Here is a 21,892-nt window from a genome sequence, read left to right as displayed (position 1 = left end):
GCCCCTTAGTGAGATATTCATGCCCAGATCCCTGCAATTACTTTTCCAAGATGGCCGATTTGATGTTGAATAGTGATACTTTTTCATGTTATATACATTTAAACCTAAAACGATTTATTTCATCCCAACGGTAATTTTTCAGACGATTTAAAGATGGTTGGAGGATCAGGTAAAATGAAGAATTTATTAGTCGACCATATTAGCCGCTAATTTTTATACTCAACTTACTTAGTTTCAGATTAAATTAATTCGGGATTAATTAGGGAACGTAGCAGCGATGAAAAGAAGTTTATTTTTTCCGCTGGCTTGCTTCAGTTCAATGACAAGGTGAAGACACTTTAGGCACAGTATCATAACAGGCATTCTGAGATTGCTATTGAAAGCAGATGAACTCTTGAACAATTGAGCATGACCATCGGATCTAAATTATCGATCACCTTCGATGTTCAAGTGTTCAAATAAATCCTTAGTGCCCAAGGGGTCAAGAGAGTTACCTTCATCATGGGCACCTGATATAAAACCCCTGTAAATTTACCTTAAATCCTTTATTAAATGTGTGGGGTTCTTTCTTAAAAATTTTAATTCTTTCTTGGTCACTTATGGGAGTTTAAGGGTCAAAAAGGTTTAAAGCATTTCCTATTGTCATTCTAAACTTAAACATGTCTTATTACAACTTTTAGTCAGTGGAAAACCATTTAAGCCAGATCCAACCTCATATGAACAGACTGGAATTCCATGGTAAGTGAAGAGTAAAAGAAAGATTCGAATGATCAGAGTCAAAAGAATCACAATGTTTCCATTTTTCCTCCAATTCTACTTATGACTGTTAATTGCTTATCTGATAGAGTGAAAACTAATATTGAAAAGGTTGGCTGCAAAATTAGAAAAACTGACTGGCTACTCAAAATATCAGCTCTCAGGCCTTCCAAGAGCAGTAAACCTGTAGCTATTTGTATTTACAAGCACCACCAGTTTATTATTTCTGATTCTGCTGGTGTGACTTTCACTGCATTGTATCATTCTATACTTCTGATCACAGCTCTGACCCATTCATGAGTGAAAACTGGCTGTTACTAGAGTTAGTGAGCTCAAATACATCATAATTAAATAGATGTTATTTAATTAAGCTAAGCCTACAAAATATGGTAATTTGGTATCAGCGCATTGCAAGATACGGAGAATTCATGATATTTCTAAATTGTCAAGTTAAATTATTGGTTCATCATTGGATCACTAAGTTTTCTTTTCATGGATATTTTCACAAGAATCATCTTCTGACAGATCTGAGGTGGAATGCAACTTAACATCAGAAGAATATTATTTGAAGCAAAACGCAAATTTCTTTTTTGCATGATCAGACCTTCATTTTTGAAAAGGAAAGAAAAAGTGTATCTGGTTATAGTTAATTATTGTATCTGTTATGTCTTGTATCAGTGGAAATCCATCTCGTTACCAGAGCCGTGGAGTTATTCGTATGAACAGGAATGACTCCAAACCATTTGAGGATCAACGTCTTGGAGTCCCAGGGTCTGGGACAGAGTCTGAGGCTGATCAACACCTGAGGGGTATGGTGAAGAACCAGCTTGAAACCAATGTTACTCTTGAAAGGTAAACAATTAACCAAGTAGTATAATGATTGGCTTGGAATTATTACAAGGAAAAAGTGGTGAATGAAAGTATTATATCCATGCGAGTGAGCTAGTCATGTACATTGTTAGACTGACGGCTGGGACATCATTTTCATATTCACACAAGGGGATGCATAGTGTAGATGGTTTTCATTGAGGTGTAGCCTGTTCCAGGCCTTTCGTTAATGGGACAGGGTGATAGTAATTGGCATGATAGTAGTGTATGGGAAAAAAAAAAGAAAAAGAAAATTGCTTTGGGTATGTAACCTGTCCTTCTCCATTTTACTAATTGAACATGTAGAGCAGGATGATGGAGGTGTTAGCAGTGTTACACAAATTCAGCCCTCTGTCTTCCTATTGGAGAAATGCCATACTCATCATTTTGCCACTATTTTTTCTCCAGTTAGAAATTGGCTGCAGACTTTTGTCTATGCAAGTTAATTTTTTGTCATAGAAAAAACAACCTCTGAGTGTCATTATAAGTTAAGCAAATGTAAAGCAATATACCAACCATGACTATTTGCAGTATCCATAGCCTGGACCAAACTTGTTTAGGCTCAGTTACTTATGGAGAGGTGACAATTGGTTTTATGCAAAATGTGAAATGGAGTATCGTTCTAAATTGCAATAATAATATTCTTATCATTGTTTATTTGATGTTTTTTTTTTCATTTTTTGTTAGTGAGTTGAACAGGAAAAGGTCATTTCAATCCTCTTCATCCTACAAACCATTTTGTCCTGATAAAACTGGTGCAATGAGTTTAAAAGATTATCGGTTGTTACAGAATCATGAACAGTATGTCCAGACCCTTAAAGAGTGTGGCTTCAATGAAGAAGAAATCCAGTTCAAACTGGAGCAAGAAGGTTATATTACAAAGGTGAGCAGGTTATATTACAAAGGTGAGCTCTGTTTGCACGAGGATATTTGGGCCACTTATACCCCACAGAGGTCACAGCCTGCAAGTCTAACTTACAATTCAGCCACAAAACTGAAGAGGAGGTAGAAAACAAAGGAAAGCAAACACACTCAAGAGATAAAAAGTTGTTAAAAGCTTGCTTAAATCATTAACCCTTCAGCGCCTAAGAGTGCCGAGCATCAAATTCCTCCCCACAGGGTTACCTATGAATCAAACATTAAGGTCATTCATGAGGATAAAATAGGTTTTCAGAAACGCTAGAAGCTATTGATTGTTTGATGTATTCTCCCTGTAAGTGCCATAGGAAATTTCTAAAGAACAGTGTGGAGAAGTTGCATTTTGATGGTAGGGTGTAAAGAGTTAAGCCAGCTCAGATAAACTTCTTGGGCAGGAATTTTCTTTGGTTGACAATTTTTTCAGTCCATTTGCAATGTCTTTGCTCATTTTAATACCCTGTTAATTGATTGCACAGGCTCCCAAAATAGGTCGATATGGTGCCAATCCTGTTGCTGAGCAAGAAAAGCTGAATGAGCTGGAGAAAAGAATCCAAAGGCGAGAGGAGGCCTTGTCCTCTCCAGAATTATTCTCCAACGTGCGAGTTCTGAGCAGGCATGCTTTGGAAGTTGAACAGTCACTTCACAGGGGAACGGAGAAAGGGAGCAGTTTGAGCCATCTGGTGCAACCAAGGAAACAAGGTGGGCTTGTCTGTTGTAACTGGATGAAACATGGGACTGTTGGAACTTTGTGAGGTGGAAAGTAAGGAAAAATCTAAAATTGCGAACATTTTGGAAATCTTTAAGCTGAAGTGTTTCAAAGGGCAGGAGACGGGAGTCAGAGGTGTAAGAGACGAGAGACTGGGTACGGGAAGGGAGCTATTCTCACCTTCTATGTCCCCTCCCCTCCCCTCCCGTTCCACAACTCAGCTACATTTCGTAAAAACTATCATGGGTTATTGTCACTCTGTGATTCATATCCTTCCTTTCAGCCATTCATGTAAATGATCCACTCTTGCAAACTTTAATGGAAGCGGATCAGATATTGTCAAAATCCAAACGAAAATTACCGTCCTCCAACAGCCCAGAGCGAGCCAGTGAACGTTTGGTAGAAGTCAGTGATAATTCCAGTCAAAGTTCATTGGTCAAAAGAGGGTTGCTGGAAAACAACGACAGCGATGATACCCGCTTGCCTGATAACATTAAACCTATTGAAGAGGAAGAAATTCTTCAAAATAGACTGTCGGTAGAGCAAATAAAGGAGATTCCAAAATTTGCAAATTTTCACCCAGGAGAACCAAACAAGGTATCTCTAAGTTTATCTGTAAGTTGTATGAGTGGTTTTTACTTCTGGAAGTGCTCAAGTCTACATTGAGTTTTCTGGATAGAACGTATGTGCAACGTCGTTTAGTAGTAGGACGCACCTTGCACCATAGTACGTGGTAGATTTAGGCGAAGGGTGCGGGGGATTCAAAACCCTTTAGCAGACTTGTGGGTCTTTTGCCGCTTGTCTGACACCCAAATTCTTGCAACAACAGGATGGCATGAAACTGCTCAATATCAAGAACTCGTTAGCACCTGTCTGGCGAAATTTCTTAGCATACGGTGTAAGAAAAAAAAATTTTGGTGTTTTCTGACTTAAATTTGAAAAAGTGGCTCGAGATCTCTAAACCCATAACACAGCGTAGTACAGCAGAGCCAACGCAGTTTTGGATTACTTTCGACACTCAAGTAAAAATTATTTGTTATTTTTTTCACTTTCTTATTAGCAGCTAGCTACAGCCAGTTACAAACACTCTTGTAGCTTACCAGTAGTGTTGGTCGCCACACAGGAGCCTGACCTGTCACGAATTTGATCTAAAATACCCGACGGTTATTTTGATATTTCGTAGGTCCTATTCGTAAAGAATTTGCATCATAAGACAACGGAAGCAGACTTGGTCTCTCTGTTTATAAGATTTCAGGACAAAGAGGGACCTAAAATTACTTTCAGACTTATGAAGGGAAAGATGATTGGACAAGCGTTTGTGACTATGCCAGGTGAGGTTTGTTCAGAAGACGAATTCTTCAAGGTTCGTGATGCTTTTGCATCAATTCAACATTCTTTATTCCACAGTTCAATTTCTTAGGCTCTGTATTCTAGACTTCTATAGTGGTACATATGACAGCGATGATCTTTTTTCTATGAAAACCTAAACCAGTTGTAAGGGGGACAAGTTTATAAAGAAACTGTCGTACTGCGTCAACTGATTTGATAATGTAAATCTGCCACCGTAAAGAGTTTTTTTTAAGGCTGAAGTTTTTGTTGTTCTGCAGACTGTGGTTATTTTTCTTTGAAATCTACCTACGATGCTTTACACGAGCCTGGGGGGACTCACTCTAAGTATTTTTTTTTTTTAACCAATGAACAATTTTAATCCTCTCTTGGTTTTTTGGTTCGGTTGTAGACATCGACACAGCGAATAAAGCCTTGAATCAGGTGAACGGCTTCATGTTTAAGGGTAAACCAGTGATTATTCAGTATGGCAAACAGAGGACAGATTTTTCTAACAAGAACGCGCCTGGGCTGAGTTCGCCGGGATCAAGCGCATAATCACGGGTAAGTTGATTCTGATGGGATGATGGGACAAGAGAATTCCTCTGATAGCCTGAAAAGTTATTTACCGCCAAATAGGTTATAACTGAGACAAACATTAAGGTCATTAATATATAAATGAAATGATCGCCGACTAAGGAAGCTATTGATGGTTAAACAAATTATCCATGTCAGTGCAACAGCTATGTGCCACCAAATAGGTTATGACTGGCATCTAATTTATCTTTGCTATATCCTCGCTGAATCAAATATTAGGGTCATGAATATATATGAAATGATCGCCGACAAAAGAAACTGTAGGTCGTTAAAAAAAATCATCCATGTCAGTACAATAACAATTGGGTAGGGAATAAAACGGAGATTATGCATAAACTGATGCTAAAGTGTAAAGGATTCACCGGATGCACAATTTTTTACTGTTTAGCCACTATTAACGTGAACAAATAATAATGATGTTGTGTCTTTGCACAATAAGATAGCTTATATGTAACATAATTGATTTTCAAAGAAATTTTTAAAAGGAAATGGAAGAACTAAAATGTCATTTCTACAATAATATTGCTATTGTTATTGTTGCTATTATTTTTGTTATTATGATCATGATTATTATTACTCTAAACTTTTAACATTACCGGAGAGCCGACAGTTAGTCCAGGTTTAGACTTTCCCGGGTAAATATTCACATAATGCCTTCATTAAGATAATACTTTTATTACCAATCCTTATTCAGTAATCTTGTTTATGACTGTAATTAGAGGCTGATCAAAAATTAGATTAAGTGTGTTTTTTCTCCGCAACTGGACTTTGAATTTAATGAAATGAATTATTCGTTGGGTTTGCCTGGCTGCAGTATATACAGAAAAAATTCTTGGAAATGTTTATCCCCGTTTTATTGATACAAACCAAACATAAATCAATTCAATAAAATTTCGTCATTGATTGAACCAAAAAACGGTGTAAGAAATCGCATGAAATCTTATTTGACGTCAGTCAGCATTAAAATCCCTTAAGCATCATTTTGCAATAAAAGTATTTATTTGCTGATACGATAATATATTTGTGGCACGTGCCTGTTCAATGGGAATTTTTTTTTTATTATTACTAGTTAAGTCTCGACATAATAAGCGACTGTTTGATCGAACGAACAGTTTCTTATAATCAACTCCAAGTTTTTTTTAGTTTAAGAAAGAGTGTTCCTTGATCTGTAACTATGTAAATTGTCGGAAATTAGGAAACTTCGCCTCAGGACATTTTGTCGCCGACTTGGCGTTTTTCCCATCACTTCAAAGAAATATTTACAAAATCAATTTGCGGAAGCACTTAATCGCATCAGACAAATACGAACACAATCCGGGCCTTGATCTTTCTCCAAGGTAGTATTAAACCATGTCTGTGAATCTAAGTAGTTTTGTTGTCGGCATCTTCCCATCTGTAACTTTTGCCTTTTTTCTTGGTACATCTTTAACGTAAGCTTAGTAATTATTAACAAAGATGTAAATAAAAGTACGTTTAACGTATCTTAAACGCGTTCCCATCGTAAAACCCAGCTAAATGGAAACTTGCGCAATATGTGGGTGACCTTTTATTTGGCAAACAGTCCTTAAGCAATAAAGGAAGGTCGTTAAATAGATTTGCATGCCATTAACCCGGTTGAAACAGATATAAGTGATCGTGTCTTGGTTTGATCAAAGACAAAAGGAGGAAGATAAAGTATCCGCTACTTTAGAAGAAGTAAATGAAGCCCGGTTTAGCGGAAGAGAAGCAGAGGCAGTTTTGAGACGAGACGGTACTAGCCGTAACTGAGGTAAAACTTCAGTAGAGTCTTAGCAGTGTAGAGCTCTAGAGCAGGATAAATTGGTGACTCGTGCATAATGCAGAAGAATCAAAGTTTCGAGTAATCCCAACGTTCAAAACGGAACGAATCATTCATAAAAATTTTGCGAATTTTGAGCTGAAGTGAAGGATAAATTGCTGACTCGTGCACAATGCTTCGAGTACTCCCAACCTTCGTAACGGAACGTACATTCACAAAAATTTTGCGAATTTGAGTTGTGTGGATTAGGGAGATTGTGCACACTTTTCGATGATAAGTTCCTGAGGAAAAAATAATGAAAAATTTTGAAAATACCAAGAAAGCACCGCAAATTTGATTAAATTTAATTAAATTAATAAGTCGACTGGTTGGATGATATGAAGTATCTCCTCTCTCCTTGTGCTCTGTTGTTTCAACCAAAAATCAACGAAATAGTTCCCAGCAGAAATGCCGTTCATCTCGAACCGCAAAAGATTGTTCTTCAAGTGCGAAACGCAAAATCCTACCAATCTTCAAAAGGAAACTCACTGAAAAACTTCACTGTGCACAACACAGCTTTTCAATCGCCAGCTTAACGTTGGGCCTCAAGGTTGCTTCTTGTGTACTAGAAAAAAAATGGAAAGAAAAAATAAATCAATAATGATAATAATGATTTAAAATAAAACTTCTTTTGCTGAAACTGAAAGACAAAATGAGTTTTCGAGGGGCGCTGTGGAGTGCAGCCATTGAGGAGGCTTTTGCAGGATACTATTTAATTTTCTATACTACTTTGTGCAGGGAGAGCAGCAATTTTCGTCATCAGAAATATTCATGCGCCAAAAAGCCTCGACACATCTACTGTGAAAGTGATAGGTCGAATTCTTTGGTCGATCGTGAAAGGAAAAAGCCAAAAAAGGAAAATAAAGATTTAAAGACCATTAAAATAAGATTAAAGACAATAGTCTTTTGGAAATCCCTGTATTTGATATGACGTCTCATTTCTTGTTGGATTTTCAAACCAGATCTGAGCGAGATATAAGTTCAGTAAGACGTTTTTTTTTTGTCAACCTCGGCATAACACCTTTCCGTTTCATTGTTACACAAAATTTCTCCTTTTTTTTTTTTATACATCCTGTCAATAATTTGCTGTGAAGTACACCAATATTAATCTTGAGTGTGTGTAGCTGGAAATTAGTGCTTTATCTGCCACGTGTAAATCGTATTTTAGTGTTAGTGGCTTTTACACCAAAAAATGAACCATAAAATTCAATCATTTTCTTTGTTTTTAACAATATTGTCCATCGTTCCCGTTTTTCTTAGTCTGTTTTAGTTTTAATGTAAGTATTTTTTTCCCAGAGATGCGTTTATTTTTGTAATATCTGGTTCAGAATTTCCAGCTTTGTAGTGTTATTGGAGTTTAAAAATGACGTCTTTTTCTTGAGAGTTCCTTCACAATTTCCTAGCTTTTGTTTCAAATTGAGATTTTCGCTCGTGATTAGAGAAGTTCTGTGACATTTACAGAAGAGTTCCAAATAATTACAAAGTAAATTTAACTTTATTCAATAATTATTGTCCGAGTTCCACATATTCTGCTCGTTAGACAAGAAAGTTTGCAATTTTCGCACGGGGGCGCGTCGAAATAATTATCGCAAATATTTGTCTGAAACGGAAAATCTACCGAGAGGTTTGTCAACTATTGGCTGAATAAAAAATTTTCGCAGTTATTACCTGTTAAATTAAAATGGTTGGTTGTGTAATGCAATTACTTAATTTTCCGGGTTCCCACCCCGTATTGTCAATTTTAGCCTTAGAAAAAACAAGTTTATAGTCGTTGCTAGGAGGTGGCGAGTTGCGGTGGCGGGGATGGAAATGCACTCTCATCCTTTATGATGTTTCAAACTGGTATTTACAGCATCATACTGGCCCGAAGTCTACCTTTTGAGACGAGATCTCCGGAATAGTTTTAAAAAACAGGAAGGGTCAAAATTTGTTTCTTAAATAATCTTTTGTTCATTTGTCGAGGATGTTTTTGTTATATCCTAAGTAAATGATCCGTTTGGCGGTCGTTAAATGTTTTAACAAGAGATTGTCTCTGCTTTTTCCCTCGGATTGCCAAATTTTTTAAATTGGCTTGCCTTTGCTTTTACAGTGTTCTCTCATATTTAAGGCGGTGAATTAAACCGGTTTATACAGAAAGGCTTTTTGTTTGGTCTGTTCAGATCATCGAACCAGGTGGTTCCTAACTTCTCTCTCTGATGTAAAGTGCCGTAGACTTCGCCTATTTGTAAGATCCTATTTGTTAATGTTGTTGAATATTGGTGTTAAAATCCCTCTCTCGCACACCGAAATTTTTAAAAGTCAAACGCCTTTTCCTGAATGCTTCGCTGTCACGGGAAAAAGCCTGAAGGCTGGAACTCCCTAAATGATACGTCTGGTAATGTGACAGACGGGAAATGTAAATTCAGTTTTTTGTCTTCAATTTCACGTGGATAATTTGGTCGTTTGTGACGATGCGACTGGCGTAAAATGTAAATTTAGTTTTCATTTTCTATTTCATGTGGATAATTTGGTCGTTTGTGTCGATGCGACTGGCGTAAAATGTAAATTCAGTTTTCATTTTCTATTTCGCGTGGATAATTGGTCGTTGCATTACAAATTTCCTCCTTCGAAATATATAAGAATTTCCGATTAGGTTTAAGCGGAACAATGCGTGGGAATATCGGGAAATGATTCTACTTGTGTTTTATGACCCCGAGAGACCTGTGAACTGGCGTGAATTTTACTCAAGTGTCTTTTGCGGGGGAGTTCTGCTCTTAGGCCATAGAAACATAACGCAATTATTTCCTCTGTGTTTGCCAAGATTCTTATTTCGTTAGAACTATTGTAGTTGTACAAAAGCAACTCCCGAAAAATGTAGGTAAGCATTTTCACAATCTAAGCTAGAAAGCCTTCCACTTCAAAAGCGCAAGTTTTCTTTGTTTGATATATCTCACTGGAACTTACGAACACCTGTAACAATACTGGAACGAAGGGTGGGACCATCTTTTACAAAATGAAGTTTGTTAATCTTGACTTAACTTCGACGCATTCTTTTAAAATTTTCATAGAATGTGAAATCTGTTTTGCCGATTATTCTGAGGACGAGAACTTGGAGCCACAACGACAGTTTACTACCCTTACCCTTATCTTACCATTGGTCTCACATATTTGTTTTATTAGAGCAACTAAGGAAGGAACAAATGGGTTAAACGTTTCAATAGACCTTCGAAAGTGTTTTTGAAGGAAATCGGATAAATTTCACTTAAAGATGATATTTTAGTCCCGAAATATTACGGGAGTGGGGTAGTGGGTTGTTTACGATTGTGTAGGACTGGCAAAACATCTTGATGGCTTGGTTTGTGTTGATTTGTTCTCAACCTCTGTGAGAACTTGCTCCATAACTGAGGAGGATTTACACCAAGAGAAGAGGTCACCTTTCGGTTTACATATAAGCTTTTCACACGTGCATTATTTTTTCAATCTGTATGGTCGTTCAAGATGATGTGATATAACGTAATTACAGGCTATATATCTTATATCAATTGCTATATATCAACTGGTAACTAAAGTAGCTTTGATCAGCATAGAAATGGTTTAATGAGGTTGCTTTCGTGATAAAACACGGCCAGATGTCATCCTTTTATTCACCAATTTTTTAACAGTGAAATACTCTTGCCTTTTTGAAGTAAAGGACTCGTTAACCATGGGGAAAAAAGATTTAAATAGAATTCTTAGCCCTTTCCCTCTAATCTCCTTAATAAGTTATTCTGAACAAATATTGTTACTACGAAACTTGACATCGATAAATAAAGAAGCAGAAATTTGTTGCTAAGAAAACAAAAGCTATTTCTGGAACAAGAGTTAGTTTGGCACAATTCCTTGCCTGTAGTCTTTATAATTATCGATCTATATTGCCGACTTGTAAGCGGATTAATCAGTCCCATTGACGTATTACCAGATGCTCTAGCAGTTCATTATGGTCTTAAGATTTAATGATAATAACTCGGAAGGTTTCTTCGCTCACGTACCAACTTAGGATGCCTTTGACCCCTTATGGATATAATGCACTTTAGCTGATACCCAGAAATTTTTTAAAATTTTATGTATCACTATTCATTTTTCAGATTTGAATGTTCTTCCTCTTTCCAACCTTTGGTTTCATAAATTACGTGTTCTTAATCTTACCAACCACTCGAAAGGGTACAAATAGGTTAATTTTATAAACTGTTAGAGTGACTAGCATTTAATTTCTCCTTACAATAATACTGCTGAATCATTTCAATTCATTTAGATTATGAGAATAAAAGAAATGATCGCCAACCTAAAAAGCTTTGATTGTTAAACGAATTCTCCTAATCAGTACTAAAGGAAATGTAAAGAGTATAATATGGAGAATATGGATACTGATGTAACAGTGTTAAGGGTTAAACAGTTCACCAAACTTAGGAAATTCCAGCCATGGAAACATGAGTAATCTCACGAAAGTTCTCAATTTTTGTGCCAAAAACGTACGTCTTTGAAGAGTCCTTGGACATCAACAATGATCAGCATTTGTTAACTTCCGAATTGCGCAGCTCGCACGTTTAGAACAGCCTATGTTGCCTTCACTCGTTCGTGTTTTTTATTTTACGAAGGGATAATTGAGAGCTGCTACTTTTAACTGTGTTGAGACTTTCACTGCGAAGGTGTTTCAGAAATTTTTCTGTCCCTGCGAGCTGACCGACGTTTGTCGTAACTTCCTGTGCTTATCAATCAAAAATCTTTTTTACCGTGTTTCTTGTGCAGTGTTATAAGCGATTAACTTTTGGATTGTGTTTCTAAATCCTCTTAATTTGAATTCATTTCCTTTGCCCTTCTATCTTCATCTTGACGCATGCCTGTTAAAATGATCTATGATTACATTATGTTTTGGTTATTTGATACACGTTCTTTTATTTCACTTGTTACCTTCTGTATTTTCTCGATTAAGAGAAAATTAACCGTCGTTTATTTTTGGGAAAGCTGTGTCGCAAATCCGGAGTTTATTTGAGCCAATAGTCGTCTGCAAAATTAAGATTAGATTTAATCAGAACGTTAAATCTGCTATGTTTTTCGTCTTGAAATGAAGAAAGTGACTTTTGAGTTATTTTATTGACTGAACACAGGAAGGCAATATTATCATTGAGATTTAACTTTCTTCATCCAACAAAGTAGCAGCTTTTGTGTTTTTTGTTTTTGTTTTCATTGAGGTTATACTTTTATTTTAACCTTTTACAGCAATAGAAACTTGTTTTTTGGATAAAGCGCGTCTGAAACTATATTTGTTTGAAAAAGGAACAATCCAGAAGGAGAAGACAATTTTCATTTAGTTTTTTGTTTGTTCTCAGGCGAACTATTTCAACATATATGCTTAGATCAGCATTTACGAATGATTTCGTTTTGTCGAAGGGCCAACGCTCGAAACGTCAGCTTTAGAAACTCTACGGTGGCCAATTTACATTATCGACTCAGTTGATAAAACCAAACTGTCTTGTGGTAACCCCCCCCCCCCCCCCCCGCCTTACGGGTGCATCTTGCAAGTTTGTTTCTTTGTTTTCTTTCTTAATTTTGTCTCTATTGCTGATTGTCCCGACAACCTTTTATGTGAAGACAAAAGGGGTTGCTTTTACTAATTCCAGCTCTGTAGATTTTGACTTGTATTTGCTGAAGAATAGATACCATCTTTGCTCTCTTCTTTGGCGTCAGAGTGACCACACAGATTTTTATCAACAAAGTAATGCTCTTTGAGTCTTATTTTATCTGAGTCCACGACAGTTGTTTAGGTTTAGCTTCACTGTTTCCTGCCTTTTAGCTTATGATGAATGACGTTGCGCACGAGTCCCGTTCTTAGCCTCGCCTCTATTTATCTCGATCCACCCTCGATTGTTATTATTTTGTCGCGTCACGCTAGTTTGCACGCATTTTTTAAAATAAAAAGTAATTGGATGAAACACAATTTAGTCTCGTCGGTTACAACGGCAGAAAAAGCAGTTCTGTTCTGTTGCGATGAAGGCTCTGACAGTCAAGATCCAATTTTGGCCATTTGTATTCGAATTTTCCACGACGACTCTTTTTTCTTCGGGAAATTTAACGCAGTTTAAGGGTATTCAAGTATCCCTTTATAGCGATGAAAGCAATTGAGTGAGTGCGTCGAAAGATTTACCCTTCGTATGAGTAGGAGTTGGGGGACGGAGGGAGTTGATGGAGGAAACATTTCATACTTAAAATTTTTTTATCCTGATGGTAATGTTTGATAGGTGCTACTAAAGATCAGTTCCGTTTGTGTAACGTTCGGTTTTTCCCTGCTCTTAAAACTACAGATATCGGATTACTCCTATGGTCATTATTACTCAAGACACCTTAGTCGTTTCTAAGCTGACAGAGTGTTCTATTAATGATCTTTTATCAGAGTAAGCTAATAGGATTTTAGTTCTTAACTTTGGCCTACTTATCAGGGTATTCGTTTCCATGTTTGCGGCTACGCGAGTTTTTGATCTGTAAATATTGCATACCATAGATTGGATCGAGATTTTGACATCGAGAAAAATATATGGTTGATAAAGCTCACCGTTTTAGCAGTATGAAACAGTTGACCTCTTTTGCAAGTCGACGCATGAAACATTCCAATTACGCAGTGAGACACAAGAGAAGCCATGGTGAATTCCTTACTATAAATGTTTCGCCGTTTCTAAGCAGTTTACGTCACAACATGGGAAGTTTACTTGTTTATGCTATGCCGCTATCTTTCGTCTTGTTTCTCATGGAAAGCAAAACCATCTTTTTTTGCTACGTTTCGAAACGGTTTCCAGTGAAATGCGACGTTTGGTATACATAATGTGGCACCACTTAACTCATCTTCTTGATGATGTCGGAGAATGCGAAGAATTGACCTTTCGCCTCAGATAGAACCTTCGCGCCCATCCCAGACATTTATAGCCTATGAATAAGAAGTGACGTTGCGGTGTTCTAGGTTACGCGTTGTTAATTTGTATAAACTTTACGGAGGTGGGCAGTTTTTTTACGTCAAGGTTCTGCCGTTCCGCAGGAAATACGTCGTCTCGTCCAGGGTTTTTTATAAAATAAGGTGTTAGGAGTTATTTAATTTTCTGATAAAGAAATACTTCAACGGTCAAGCTAAATTAGATGTTCTCGGTCGGTGAAGTGAACGCATCTCAATAGAGTAGTGATTGATTAACAAGGAGATCAAGGACAGACTGTTAATGTCAGAAGAAGTGCCAGAAGCGTGATTAAGGTACGAATTCATGATGTAGACATGTTAGATGGTATATCTTGCTGTTATAATTTCTTCTACTGTGAAAGGGATACGCTCATTTAAACCACTTTTTGCCAGGGTTCACTTTCGTCTTAAGGGCTTACGTTTTCTTCCTTTTACCTGGCGAAAAAAACATTCGTAGCGGTGATTGATATTTAATTGTGATCAGCCAGAGTTGTGATAACTTCTGAAACCAGGCTAGCCGTGGAAAATCGTCGCGTTTGAAGATAGAAAGGATATCTTTGCCATTTGGCGGTGAAATTACTGAAACTGATCAAGTTTTACAATTTTGCCGTTAGCCGGCGAGCCTTTCCTTCAGAACTTGATTTGAATGAAAGGTTTCAGTTACGAAAAATCAGCTTTGTAAACTAGAGTGATGCGAGCCGTCCTGAGTTCATTCTTAAGCTTTTCTCGGCGGTAGAAGGTTGATATTGCAGTGACTTTACCTTTGCAGACTATGATTTCAAATTGATATCGACTCCGACCTTCACGAACCTTTTTTTTTTTTTTATGATGACTATCTAGAAATGATTAGGTAAATTTACACTATATTACTTTTTGTCTCTTTTCGTTTAGCTTTAACCCGATTTGGGCACTATAGGACAAAAATGCAAGGCCTTCTTTCATAAGCTCTTCTTTTTATCTCGTATGTTATGCCTTTTTTTTTTTTAGTTTCTTGAACAAACTAGAAGGTCACTTAAACATAGCTGACTGCGACATATCGACGCGCTTTAATGTCGAATAATTTCTCACTTCTTTCAGATTTTTCTTTATTCAGACCGTTGCATGACCCTTGTGTTTACCTCAACTCAACTATTTCCTGAATTCAGCAATCAGACATAAGTACGTTTTTGTTCCACTCTTCCTAGCCTTTCTTTTAGGAAAGGGTGCGCGACTGGTGTGAAGCGGAAGAAAAACTCCTTGCGGAAAGAGAAATATGCTTGAGTTGTTTGCAAAAGGATTTAGTTGCATTTTTGAAGATATATACCGGCTAGGAAGCTCAGCACGATTGTGAATCTTTCCAACAATAGCTGAAATGAGTCGTTTAGCGGTATGCGCCACGCGGTTAAAATGTTGTTTACATAGGTCAACCTTTCTATGGTAGTGGAGTTACGGCGGAACCCGTACATTGTGTGCTTAATAAGTAAGCAATGTTCAAATCAGAGAGAGCGACGGCACTTTATCTTTACACTGTGCGGTACTTTTAAGGGGTCAAGAACTAATTTTCGCTAAGGAATGAACCCATTTCACATTTAAAAGGACTGTCACGCATTTTTTTTTGTGAGTTTAGGTTCCCATCCTATCGTTAAATGCTTTTGACAGAACTCCTGGGAAAATTTGAAAACAATAATCTATATCATACTCTTGTTTAGAAAGGTCACAAATTTAATCGTTTTCTACGCTTTATTTTTTCTTTGATAGCACATTATCCTGACGCATTAGTTGGTAATGATTGAATTTTCTAGTAGTTGAAAGAACAGAATTATTTGGTGACGATTGATAGAGAAGTTGACCACTCACACGATCCTTCAACACCATCTTTAAGTATTTGAGAGTCCTTTGCTCGCTAATTGTTATATTTATTTTTTCCTTTTTTTAAAATTTCTTATGAGTCACAGTTTAGGTCGTTTAGGTCGTTTTTGCAGAAGTACTGAAATCATTTTAAGGCTTTTCCCAGTGCCTTTTCCAGTATGGTAGTTGAGAAAAAAACTGAAAGATAACAATTGTGAGACGATGCCAAATTCACGGAACACACAACTACCAGAATTTTGCCTCTCATTCTAATAATTGACATTTTCGTTTGTTGAAAAACACTTCGGCAGAGGGGTTCCTAGAAGAGTGTGGCTCCTTTCGTAAAACCATTATGTCTTTGTGATTCAACAATGGAAGAGGGAAATTTTTGTGGATTCTCAAGTGAAGAAATTATTTCAGACAGTATGTCGGGGCTCGTTAAGATATCTTTCGGTGTTCTTGATGGGAACTTTCCGATTAGAGATCTTTCATGAGGATAAGTGGAAGTATAGTCTTTTGAGGGATCCTGTTCCTGTAGACTAGCTTTGTCTGTTTCCCATATTCGTGGCGTTGCTCGGAATTTTTTTTGATCCTTTAATACAGCTTGTAGCGTTTGATGACAAAGGAGAGTTTCTGCTCTTTTAAAATCACGCGCAGTGGAACATGATTGACCTGTAGTGGAAACTAAAAGCAATATTGTGGTGGAGGAGTTTTGTACACGTTGTGCACCAAATTACCTTAAGAACTTTTCTCTCTTATTTTTATGTGTTTTATTTTCTGTCTTTGGTGTCGGGAATCTGTCAATATTACTTGAGTCTTTTCGGTAGTTTTGTGTCTACGCCAGAAAACATATGGTCGTACTACGGATCCAGCGCAAACAGAACTTGACTTCACAGACAAACATCAATCAATGACAAGTAATGATTGAGTCCATTATTTGTTGCTAAAAACATCTTGAATTGCTACTGTACAGAGACTACATACGGGTTTTAACAGCTAACTTATTTGAGACGTGGCCTTTAATAGCGCATCTGTAATTTTGTAGCTCAATTGCATGGGATCGAAGAAAATGTCTCTTTCGAAAACGAGAGTCTTATCGTAAAGTGGTGGTCTTCTGTCTGTAGACTCATCTCTCTGGCTTGCCAGGAAGATCAAACCTTTCGGAAGCGTTGTCGCTCTCTAGGTCTTCTACTTCAGCTCTGTTCAAAATTGGAAGGCCACCACTCTAAAATTGACAGGTCATAAAGAAAAAGTTCAACGTTTTCTCGTGGAATACAGGTGCGACGTAATCTTTCGCATCCAGTTTTCGCGGTACGTCGTAATCAGGCCACTGTGGAACAGGTTCGTGCTATGTTGTTGTGTTCTTTTGGGTCGCAAAACGCTTGGTATCAAGGGACATTAATGACTCTCGTACAATTAAGAGATAGCTGAACGTGTATGGACAGAAATGTAGTAGATTTTCTTTTAGACAACTTGATGCACCATGAGTTTGATGGTTAGTAAGAGAGCGAATAGAAACGTATCGCAAGGCATATTCGGAAATTTGATGAACTCATTAATCTTAAGACAATCAAGCACGAATTAGATCGATAATAAGGAGACTAGACACAGACTGTTTGGTATGAGTTTTGGGTCGCGTGTTACTAAGAAGAATTATTAAGCGATTAGAGATGTTAAGCGGAATTGTGTCATGTAAGCAATCGACGTTCTGTTCGAATTGTTGATATTTTGAAGCATTTATTAACCCATTATTTCTTTACAACACCGTGAAAAATAGACTATATTAAGATCGAGCTGTTTTCTAATTAATGACAGTGATTTGGAAAAAACCCCCGTTCGAATGTAAAATGACAAGTGGAATAATTTTGATGATAGCATCCGCGAACACCGTCCAGAGCGTATGCCAAAGGAAATGGTACGAGAGGGAAAATATAAGAGAAAAGATCGAAAGAATGTTATTAGTTGTATATTTGTATAGTTTAACATTGAAAGCCTGCTGCATTAATTTTGGAAGTTAATTGGACGTTTTAACATTCCGCCATTTCCTATTGCTATTGTTGATTGTCTTATGATTTATTTATTCTGCTTACAAGAATAATGAATGTGTTTACCAACCACTTACCCCTTGAGTGCAAGGAAATGAGTTTTCGTCACTTTTGCCGATTTCTTCAGCACTCATTGTACTAAGTTTGAGGAACGTGCTGAAGAAAAACAATTTAATGTAGCTCATCCGCTTGGCAGTAATTCCCACGAAATGAGGAGTGTGGGACATTGTCAGATCAAATAAAGGCCCTCAGATGAAATAAGTTTTCTGAATCTTGGCATAGTTTAGAATATGATGTTGTAAAACAATTCTTGAACTCGCCGACCATTCCGTGACATGAGAGAACACTTTCGCCCATTTTGCCGCAAATTTTAAAAAAATGAGTTCTCTTCACTGCATCTTTGGATGAGGTCGAAATAAAGTTTTCAAGTTTTGATAGGCAAATGGATGGTTTTGGTGATGTTGGTGCTCTGCAATTCGTGGACTCTTCGAGAGAGAACAACATTGCTCAAAATATCGAAATCTCCTCGATCATTCGTTCTTCTCTGTGCATCTTTTTGTTTCGTGACATGCTACGATTAAAATGATTACCTGCTATTTGAAGTAATTATTTTGTTGATTTTGGCTTTGTCTTTGTCTTGGTATTTCTTAAAGATGAATCAATGCCAAAGATGTTTAGAATTTCTTAGTTTCAGTTTCTCTTTCTTGAATGTTGTTACTGACCCTTTGATTGATTGATCTCTGTGTGGTAACTCTTTTTAAACAGCACAATGACTTTCTTATTAATTTTGTGGTGCGTTTCTAGTAATTTGAGGAAATAACCCAACCCAAAGACAACAATTTCCTCTTCCTCAAAATGGCCCGTAATTAATATTATAATGAGTGTCTGTGTAGGATCTTTTTTCATGTGCGACACAAAAGAAAACAAATATTTCAGGAAGCCACAACCGGCGGCGACATAAACACCTTTTAACACCTAGTGTGGCCATCTTTAATGGCTGCTTCTAGAAAAATATTTTTATGGGCGTTCTTCATGAATTACGTAAAAGCGCTCCGGGAACAAGGGGTTGTAGACAATTCTTTTTAAATACTCAGTGGTTAAACGCGAAATTGAACAGCTTCGTATTAGATCTGTATCATTTCTACCAAGTAACTTTTTCTTCCCGGGTAGGAAAATGAACTCTCTCTTGTTGGAAGCGGAAAATTATTTGTAATACGTTTAGTTGCAGGACAATACCAACTGAATTTTCGTTGCATTTCTCCTTAAAAAGGAAAAAGTGAAAATACGCTCTTGATGCGTCAACACACTGCACGACTGATCAAATATGAGTACCCCTACTGGTTCCTCGCTTTTATTCAAATTTTTCTCTAAACTAATTATCATCGGTAAGCTTTCCTCGCTTTTGGTTGTATTTTACAAACTTACCAAGCTCAAAACGTATTCACGAGTAATCAATTTAGTTTCAATATAACATATCGTTTGTAGAACTGAAAGGTAATTGACAGATAATTTAATCAGTAAAATATCTCCTTTGATTTGCTGCAGGTACCAAGAGTTTTATGAAATAACTTCGAGAATCTTCGAGGAAAAAGTGGACAAAAGTACACGACGAGTAAAACCGCTTCAGCGATCAAAACATGGAAAATGAACTGAATGCATCTACTGCTTACCCAAATGCAACAGAGTCTTATTTACAGCCTTATTTGGAGCCGATCGCTCTCAAGATATTTCGCTTTGTAATATACGCTGTAATCATCGTTTTCGCCTTGGTGGGCAATGTCGCCGTGTGTATTATTTCAAGTCGTACTCGTCGCCTTCAGACCAGCACGTATTGTTTAGTTATGAACTTGGCCATTTCCGACATCGGATCTGTGCTTTGTCTCCCATTCTTGTTACCTGAACTCTTTATTGGAAACTGGCTGATGGGAGAAGCTATGTGCAAATTGCTGAAACCCAGTGTTGTGGTGTTTAACTTTGTAACAACGAACACGTTGGTGGCCATAGCGTGTGATCGATTTCGTGCCGTGGTGTTCCCGTTCGTCATGCGACCATCAAAATCAGAAACACGCTTGATCATCGCACTGCTGTGGCTTATTGCCTTTTTGTTCTCTTTGCCTTCGTATGGTGCTATGACCGTCCTGGATTTTCCAGATAGTCCTGGCATTTACTACTGTTTGGATGTTTTCTCAGATGACTTTGACAAAGACACTGACTATCGTCGCGTTTACACAATAACAATGTACGCCGTGAATGTTCTTCTTCCAGTACTTGCCATCTCGGGACTGTATCTAAAAATCGCAGCCACTTTAAAACATTTTCGCCTCATACCAGTGGCACTGAGACCCAATCGTTCGTGCTCACTCAACACCACGCCCAATTCAAGTCCGCGCTCCTCATTAGTAAATACTAACAAGCTGAACATGAATCCTGCGGGTGCAATAAAGAGACAGATGATGGAGAGGAGATTTCTCAAGATGTTGATGACTGTGCTTTTTGTTTACGTACTTTGTTATATTCCTTTCCAAACTTTGTACCTCGTTTACGAGTTTAATCCGGATCTGGCATATCTAAGCTACCTACAGCCACTTTCGGAATATTTATACTTGATTGTGTGGCTTCCGAACGCTCTGAATCCAATTTGCTACGGTTGTTTAAACGAACAGTACAAGAGAGCTTTTAAAGCGTTGATATCTAAACCTCGAAAATACTTTCAGTCGTTCAAATCGCGGCGGACTTTATCAACAAGAACTAAGACCTTGGCTGGAGTTAAAATTCGGTGAAGTGCCGTAGTTAAGGGGGGAGGGGGGGGGTTAGAAAGAAAGACAATATATCTATTTTAAAAACATGAAAATGCATAATTCCGTACATTATCAGCATTCCCTGTGAGAATACTCCTTCATATTGAAATATACAACGTTCTTCAGTTACCCAGTGGCTTTCTGTCCAATGCATATCACCATGATTACGATGGCAACAACTTGAAACTGGTTGTCAACCAAGTGACACCCTGGCACTTGCAAAAACAACACTTTAAATTACCCAAGATTCATAATTTAGGAAGAGAAAGTCAGCCAAAAGGAAAATATTGTTTATGGTTGTAATCTGTATTTATTAACGTTAGAATGCTACAGTAGCTCGAATATTTATAGTTATTGTGGTGTGATAAAAACAAAGTTATTGTACAAAGAAAATACATCTTACCTGGGTGCATGTACGTACATAAAGATTTGTTACTTTATGTTGAGGTGGCATTGTGATTATCATAGCGATAAGAGAAAGTGCATTTGGTTTGTCTCCACACTGAAAATAAAGAAATTTGAAGCTGTACACGACAAGAGCTTTGAACCGTGAATCGAGATTATTTTGAGTGGTCGTGTTTACATTGAAACCTGTATCAATCCTCTTAATACTAACAGTGAGTATTGCATCTAATTTCTCCTTACTGCGCCCCTCCTGCATCCAACATTAACGTCATGAAGAAAAAAAAAGGAAATTTGAAATGATCGTCTACCTGAAGAAGTTCTTGATTGTAAGACAAATTCTCCTTGTCGGTACCATACAAAATGTATAAAGATTGCTACGGAGAATATCCATTTTGATGTTAGGGTGTAACGGTTAAGAAGGCAGGAATGGCGCAGTGCTTCCTTATCCTGGTGACTGACTACGGTCTGGGCGCAATTCACGGAACTGACGTCACACGTGGGCTGAGTTCGTAGTTCCTAGTTCCAAGGGTTTTCGCTGGGCTCTACAGTTATCTTCTCTCCAAAAGAACTAACCCTTTAAATTCCAATTCCATGTACCAGGAATAAAGTGGACGAAAGCTAACCCGAGGAAGTTTCACTGCTGAATTCAAACTTTTTTTGTTTTATCTATTCACTAAGCGGACAACCTTGCGTCCTTACTAAATCCAGGGTTTACTAGAATGCCTAATTGTGACAAGTCCAGTATTTTTGTGAGTATTCATCATTGAATAGTAATTCTTTCTACCTTTCTCGAGGAAAGTGTTTCGCCGAGATGTATTTTGCAAGGTGAAGAGTTTATTAAAACATACGAAACAGTCGCACCTTTGTCTTCTCTTT

General features: G+C 37.4%; 1 protein-coding gene across 4 annotated transcripts; it reads left to right on the top strand.

Moving 5' to 3' along the window:
• The first annotated feature begins 40 nt into the window (after positions 1-40).
• Positions 41-21,169, top strand: LOC131779632 (RNA-binding protein 41). 4 transcript variants are annotated; one of them, XM_059096196.2, is made up of 9 exons: positions 41-169; positions 681-738; positions 1,435-1,608; positions 2,311-2,506; positions 3,018-3,240; positions 3,531-3,844; positions 4,431-4,578; positions 4,986-5,137; positions 19,359-19,500. In XM_059096196.2, the coding sequence occupies exons 1-8, from the start codon at positions 154-156 to the stop codon at positions 5,129-5,131; spliced, it is 1,275 nt and encodes a 424-aa protein (XP_058952179.2). In that variant the 5' UTR covers positions 41-153; the 3' UTR covers positions 5,132-5,137; positions 19,359-19,500. The 4 variants fall into 4 exon arrangements, with proteins under 4 accessions (XP_058952179.2, XP_058952176.2, XP_066017505.1 ...); XM_059096193.2 differs by lacking the exons at positions 41-169; positions 681-738; positions 1,435-1,608; ... (3 more) ...; positions 4,431-4,578; positions 4,986-5,137 and adding an exon at positions 6,835-6,938 and having other exon boundaries at positions 19,359-21,169; XM_066161408.1 differs by lacking the exons at positions 41-169; positions 681-738; positions 1,435-1,608; ... (3 more) ...; positions 4,431-4,578; positions 4,986-5,137 and adding an exon at positions 14,100-14,235 and having other exon boundaries at positions 19,359-21,169.
• Positions 21,170-21,892: the final 723 nt, after the last annotated feature.

The sequence above is a fragment of the Pocillopora verrucosa genome, chromosome 14, assembly GCF_036669915.1.
Source record: "Pocillopora verrucosa isolate sample1 chromosome 14, ASM3666991v2, whole genome shotgun sequence".
In the NCBI taxonomy this organism is placed as follows: domain Eukaryota; kingdom Metazoa; phylum Cnidaria; class Anthozoa; order Scleractinia; family Pocilloporidae; genus Pocillopora; species Pocillopora verrucosa.
This window is presented reverse-complemented; position numbering and strand designations above follow the sequence as displayed.

What these genes read in the sequence shown, in the direction of transcription:
- LOC131779632 (XM_059096196.2), top strand. An exon ending in GAACAGACTGGAATTCCATG is followed by an intron (nt 739 to 1,434) that starts GTAAGTGAAGAG and finishes GTCTTGTATCAG; the next exon opens with TGGAAATCCATCTCGTTACC. An exon ending in AAGAAGGTTATATTACAAAG is followed by an intron (nt 2,507 to 3,017) that starts GTGAGCAGGTTA and finishes TTGATTGCACAG; the next exon opens with GCTCCCAAAATAGGTCGATA.